This window comes from Camarhynchus parvulus, chromosome Z (assembly GCF_901933205.1).
Source record: "Camarhynchus parvulus chromosome Z, STF_HiC, whole genome shotgun sequence".
NCBI classification, from domain to species: domain Eukaryota; kingdom Metazoa; phylum Chordata; class Aves; order Passeriformes; family Thraupidae; genus Camarhynchus; species Camarhynchus parvulus.
The window spans coordinates 59,408,775-59,415,632 of record NC_044601.1 but is presented as its reverse complement, the minus strand read 5'-3'; the positions used below and the strand labels follow the sequence as shown (position 1 = coordinate 59,415,632).

The 6,858-nt window shown below is 51.6% G+C and overlaps 1 protein-coding gene across 1 annotated transcript; it reads left to right on the top strand.

Moving 5' to 3' along the window:
• Positions 1-1,192: 1,192 nt before the first annotated feature.
• RXFP3 (relaxin family peptide receptor 3) lies at positions 1,193-6,500 on the top strand. Its single transcript, XM_030968633.1, has one exon. It carries the CDS (start codon positions 1,301-1,303, stop codon positions 2,636-2,638), a length of 1,338 nt encoding a protein of 445 aa, XP_030824493.1. The 5' UTR covers positions 1,193-1,300; the 3' UTR covers positions 2,639-6,500.
• Positions 6,501-6,858: the final 358 nt, after the last annotated feature.

Here is a 6,858-nt window from a genome sequence, read left to right as displayed (position 1 = left end):
TACTTGTTAAATGTTCCGTAAATCTCCCCCGGCTGGCTGATTCACAGTGCTTTACTTAGGTATATTCAGAATCTATTTGGTTTTAAAAATGCGCCGTTATCTTGATTTATTTAGAAGCGGAACAGAAGAAGGAAAGCCTCGGTTCGTATTCCCATCGCTTGCTGTCTGTTTCTGCGGCAGACTTGGTGGGGAAGCGATTTTCGGGCCCCGCGCAAGACAGGGGGGCCCCCTGCGGGCGGGATCCCTCTCTCTGCCTCGGGCAGCGGCGGCTGCTGCTCTCGCCTTCCCCCGAGCGCCGCAGCCATAGACAGCCGGCATGTACAGCTTCCTTGTCCGCGCCGTTCGCTTTAAAATGAGGGAGAGACGCCGTCTCCCCAAGTCCCAAAAGCAGGAGGGGAGTTCGTGGGTCCCTGTCCGGAGCGCGGTCGTTCAGAGAGGCGCGGTCCCGCTCGCTGCCGAGGTTTCTCAAGCTCGAAGGCGCTGGTGGTTTCTGGGTCACCCTGCGGCTCGGCGAAGATGCGACATCCCCAAAACTTGTCCCTACGCAGGAAGGGAAAGCTTCTGTGAGAGCTGATCAGAGGGGAGCACATCGGGGACGGGAATCGTATGGGGATTGGAAGGATCACATCGGGGAGAGGAGATCACATCGGAGGAGTGGGGATCACATCAGGAAATGGGGGATCATATAGGGGAAGGGAGCATGACACCGGCGGGGGAGAGAGGGCATCGCCTCTGGCCGACCAATTGCTGCACTGAGCCCGAGGGAGCGCCCGGTTGATTCACACGCGCCGTTCCCGGCCAGGTGTGCGAGACAGGACAGAAAGGGACGGAACAGGTCGGGACGGGGCGGGACGAGAAGGAAAGGGACGGGTGAAACGGAACGGAACAGGACGGGGTGATTCGCAGGAACAGCCGAGGGGGCAGCGGGGGGGCGGGGGCCGCGCTCAGCACCGGGGAGAGCTCCGCGCCCACCGCGCATGCCCCGCCCCGCCGGCGCGGATAAAAGCGCGGCGCGGAGCCCAGCGGCGCCAGCCGTGCCACCGCGCCAGCCGTGCCAGCCGTGCCACCGCGCCAGCCGTGCCAGCCGTGCCAGCCGTGCCACCGCGCCAGCCGTGTCCCCGCACAGCCGGCACCGCGCCGTGGCACCGCGCCGTGCCACCGCGCCGTGCCACCGCACCAGCCAGCACCGCGCCGTGCCGTGCCCGGACCCTGCCGCCGCCCCAGCAGCCCGCCCGCCGCCGCCGCTGGTCAGCCTCTGCGGAAAAAGCTCCCGCGGACTCGTCTCCCACCCTAGTATGGGATGGGCGAGCCCTGCGAGCGCGGTGCCTGCTCGCCAGCCGCTGGCATAAAGGAAGGAGCGGACAGGGAGTCCTGGGACACGCCGCTGGCTTTCCTGGAGAGCGCTCCGATGGACAACGGGAGCAACGTGTCCTTCCTGCAGTTCTTGAAGACCATCAACCTGGAGCGAGCCGACGGGATGCAGGGGGACAGTTCTGACGTGGTGCGGATTGTCATTTCACTGGTGTACTCTGTGGTGTGTGCCCTGGGACTGGTGGGCAACCTGCTGGTGCTCTACCTGATGAAAAGCAAGCAAGGCTGGAGGAAATCCTCCATCAATCTCTTTGTCACCAGCCTGGCAGTGACTGACTTCCAGTTTGTGCTGACCTTGCCATTCTGGGCGGTGGAGAACGCGCTGGACTTCAACTGGCTCTTTGGCAAGGCAATGTGTAAGATCGTCTCCTATGTGACAGCAATGAACATGTATGCCAGTGTGTTCTTTCTCACTGCCATGAGTGTGGCTCGATATCGCTCTGTGGCTTCAGCCCTGAAGAATCAGCGTCGAGGAGACCCACTGGGAGGCTGCTGCTCTGCCAAGTGGCTTTGTGCACTCATCTGGCTGTCAGCTGTCCTGGCTTCCCTGCCCCATGCCATTTTTTCCACCACTGCCACTGTCTTTGATGATGTTCTCTGTCTTGTCAAGTTCCCAGAGGGCCGAGGCAACAATGCCCAATTCTGGCTGGGTCTGTACCACATCCAGAAGGTGCTGCTGGGCTTCCTGGTGCCGCTGGTCATCATTAGCCTCTGCTACTTGCTCCTGGTGCGCTTCATCAGTGACAAGCACGTGGGCAGCACCTGCAGTGGCCCCAGCATCAAGCGCCGGTCCAAAGTGACTAGGTCAGTGTCCATCGTGGTGCTGTCTTTCTTCTTGTGCTGGCTGCCTAACCAAGCACTTACAACCTGGGGGATACTCATCAAACTCAACGTGGTGCACTTCAGCAACGAGTACTTTCTCTCCCAAGTGTACCTCTTCCCCATCAGCGTGTGCCTGGCACACTCCAACAGCTGCCTCAATCCCATCCTCTACTGCCTCATGCGCAGGGAGTTCCGCAAGGCACTGAAGAGCCTCCTCTGGAGGATCACCTCCCCTTCCCTCACCACCATGCGCCCTTTCACTGACACCACCAGGCCTGAGAAGGAGGAGCAGGCCCTGCATGCCGTGATGCCTGTCCAGCCTGTCCCTGCTGCTCCCCGTGCTGCAGCTGTGCAGGCAGAGGTGGCCTATTACCCGCCCGGGGTGGTGATGTACAGCAGCCGCTATGACCTGCTGCCTGCCAGCTCCATGGAGCAGCACTGCTGAGAGGGCAGGGGGCTCTGGGGGCTGGCACAGTGCCAGATGTGGCCTGGGGATATTGAATGCCTGGTCAGGACAAGGGGAGGAGGGATGAATAAAGGACAACTTCTGTGTGAGAGATGCTCTTTTGGGGTTTTGTCTGCCCTCGGAGACACTTGATGGACATTGTCTGGAAGATGCACCCTGAGCTGGAGAACAGGACGAGGAGGAGGTAGTGGCGGGATGTCTCCATGAAATGCTTTTTAGTGGTTCTGCCTGTGCTGGGGAACAAGGACTAATGAGGGTGATGGGACTCCAGCCAGGGAGGATGCAGGATGTGCAAAGCAGCACAGGGAGGTGAAGGGCTGGCTGGGGTGGACTGAGGCTGGAAGGCCTTAACCACATCCTCAAGCTGGAGTTGCAAGCAGCCCTTCCACCTTGTGTGTTTTTTCTGTGGCAGGGAGAGGGAGCTGAGCTGCTTTCTCCCTGCTGCAGGACCCTGTAAACGTCACTGCTTCCTGGGCTCCACTGAGGGCTCGGGGATCAGACAGCCTCTCTTCTATTTCAAACCTGCCCTGAGGGGGACAGCCAGCACAAGTGGGTACAAAGCTCCTGCTTGTTCAGGCTAGGTGCCTTTCCCCTCTTTTAGGGACTTGGGAAAGAGCAGGGACAAGGAACACTGTGCTCCCCTCCAGATCAGTGCAGGATCTGCTTTTCTAGTTACCCCCCATCCCCCCAGCTGCTGCCAGGGTATAAAGCAACCCTGACAGATAAGGAGAAACCCAAGGATGGAATTTGCAGCTTCATGGGATGTTCCTTTGCCTGGGTTTGGAGGGAGGGTGTGAGCCCCCTAATACTGTTCCCCAGCCTCTCTCCAGGCCACTGAGGGGAAAGGAATCCTCCCAGCCCCAGACCATGGAGATGCAAGACAGCATCTCTCCCAAGGCACTGAGGTTGCAGGCTTAATTTTTTCTGCACTTCAGACTGTTCATATTTAACTTCAGGAAATCAGCACAACTGTAAATAAAAAATTTTAAAAGGAGAACAAGAAACACCCTAGCCACTTCAAATCGCTTGCTCTGGGATACTACTGGATTCACTTAAAACCAAGCACAAAGGCTTTAGTTCTGCTGAGGGTTCGCACTGACTCTTGCCAGTTTTTCAAGTGAAGCTCAGTTCAGGTCCTCTAGTCTGAGCAGCCCTAGGGCCTGCAGTGCTTATGTAGCCTAGAGAATGTCAGGGATTGGCCTTTACCAGCCTCTGTTCCACAGAAATGCCTGCGAAATAATTTGAGGCTTATCTGAATCGAACTTTTAGGGGGATGAAAAAAGTGTAATTTTAAGCTGTGAAAGTTTTTATGATGAGGCTATATATCTACTTAAAATATTTTTTTATTATGAGGAAAAAAATTTGAAACCAAAAGTTCAAAGCATTTATTTTAAATGATAGGAAGGTGCAACATTTCTGGTTTTGATTTCAGAACGCAAGTTCATTAATCCCTAGCACTGAAATAAGATGATTATATAAACACAATTTTCAAAACTGTTTTCTATTTCCAACCCCTTTTCTTGCAGTCTAACTCCAGCATCTGCCTGATTCTGCTATAAAGGCATTTATGCAGAGGATTGTGTGTCACCTCTAAGTACTGACATGGAGCAAACTTGCTATTTCTGTCCAGGGAAAGCTGCTACACCATAGTGGCAAATACACTTTTCAGACTCTGCTAGGTGTACTGTACGTGTTGGTAACTCCTGTTGTAAGATTTATTTGGTCTGAAAGCAGCCAGTTCTGCTACTTGCAAGGAGAAATTTTTTTTTTTTTCAAGGCAGAAAAGACTTCTCCAGCCTTGGGCATTTGCTGACGGGGAAGATACTGATTTACAAGTTGTCTGAAGAAGAGCAGCAGAAGTGAGCTGGTGGCTGATGGGCACACTTACACAGATGCAAAGACTCCTAAGAAATCAGACATATCCACAGAAGAACTTGAGCATCTTAGTACTGTACAACTGCCTCTCTAACCTCCTAAATCCTGACTTGGTTGACCAGTGAAGTCTGTAGGTACTTAAGTTTTTTCTAGTAAAATTTTTGTGCCTAGAAACCTGTTCCAGAGCATGCCTAAATCTGCTTAATTCTGTAGCACTTATTTCTGTGCATAATGGGGATATTTCTGTTGGGACTGGCCACAGTGTATCCTGTGAGGGAGGCAACTCTGCATCCTGACATAGAAGACCCTGTGCCAGGCCACACTAAGTCAGAAGTGGCTGTGAACTCAAATTCATTTCCCCCATCCCTTTGAATCTGTGCCTGGATGTGCTGTTTCTGTTCCAGCTTCAATGTATGTGCAGATTATACTCCTTCCCCCTCCCTTGTGAAATGCTAAATTAGTGGTCACAGCTATCCCCCACAGCCTGAGTGATTTGCTTCCCTTTTCCACATCCCAGGGGAGTGGCTCAATCTCTGGGCCACTTTGTGAATGTGTGCATATTCTCTGGCTTGAAACAGTTCCCTGTTGCCTGAGTTGCTCAGTGTTGCTGGATCTTAATGACAACAAAAGCCCTCAAACTCTGCTTGGCAGCACAGTGGTTAGGGTGCAATCTCCAAAGAGGAATTGTGAGAGATTTTTTTCAGCAAATACAGAATAGAAATTGGATCCAGATCTGGGTTCTAGGTCTCCCTTTCCTGAGGACAGTGGTCAACTTCCTCCCAGGTCCTGTTTCAATTAAAGTTCCAGTATGCTATCCAGGAACCTGAGGTCTTTCTAGATCTGCTGCTAAAGCAGCTTAATCTGCTAAAGGATTTGCAAAAAACTGTATTTCTGGTATGGGAGAAAGCCCTAATTTCTGTGTTGCAGGTGAAGAAAGTTGCACAGTTGTATGAGAAAAAGATACCATGAGCTCTTAATTCCAGAGTTCAGAGAGAAAGATAATCATGTTTCTGTAGCCCGGGAGAAAGTATCTAAATTAAGAACATGGGAGGAATCTCGCAGCCAGATGCTTTTCTTACTGTTTGCTTTTGAACAGCGTAATTTCTTGCTTAACTTGCTGGAAAATTTTTCCCTATCTGATGTTTAACTGTTCTTGTGCATTAAATAAACAGCTTTCCAAGCATCTGAAGTGTAACTATGAATTTCAGTAGATAGCAAGCTGCCTGAAAGACAGCCTCTGTGGTGCTCAGCATGGCAAAACTCATGTGCTTTTATGGGTGTCAATGTAGACATAATTTTGTGCCAGGAAAACAGCACAGTAAATACAACAGGTGGTGTTCAGAACAACACATAGTTAGCCCAGAGGTCCCATGTACCATTGTCAGAGGAAACCCCAGGTGTCTGATCACTAGAGACATAAAAACCTCCCATTTGGCAAATCACCCAAACATGAAAATACCTTGAGAGTGTGTAGGGACTGGACAATGAAATTAGCAGGCAGCTCTCTCACAAGCCACTGATCACCCAGTGTAAGTCATGGATCTGCTGTTTCAAAGAGGCACAATGCATCTGCACTTGGCCAAATGTTGATTTAGGACAGACCAGCAGCCCAGGCTGTGCAGGTCAGTGCATGTCCAGCACAGCAGAGAGCACTGCTCTACCAACGCATGAGCAGAGGGAAATCCTGCTTCACCTCGGCTGACAGTGTGAAATCTGTCTGTGTGCTGCATGGGCAGGGGCACCAGCCTAGGTCTTGGCAGAAGGTGCAGTTGCTCTGTTTGCATAGGGTGTGCAGCCTCAGCAGAGGATCATTCCAGCGCAACAACAACAAATCCTACTGAGTATCCCGGGGTTTCATAAGTAATGACTACAACACCCTTCAAAAACTCTGTTTCCTACAAATGTTCATGTCTTTGTTTGTAACAATCATCTTTTCATGTGCTAAAATAAACATTGTTGAAGGATACAAAGCAATACTTACAGAATTTTTGACAAGATTTTCCTGCTTGGTCTCCTTCTGTTGCAGAGTCCTGGTGGGGTGCTGGTGGAGAGGTGCACTTGGTTATAGAAGGGTAGGGACCTGAAGGTGCAGGCTGACATCTAGTGACAAACTGAGGGAACCTTTAAAGACCAGATATTTTCATTAAGCAAAGACTTTGATTCTTTAGGGACGTTTAAGTATCTCAGCCCCTTAAATAATTAACCAAGGTCTTAATGTAATAACAACCTCCAATTGCATTTCCAGGTTTCCCTTTGAAATGCTTCCTCCCTGGAAATACTGTTTCACTTTCTCAGTGAGTTATTTTGGCACTCACTTTAAAGTC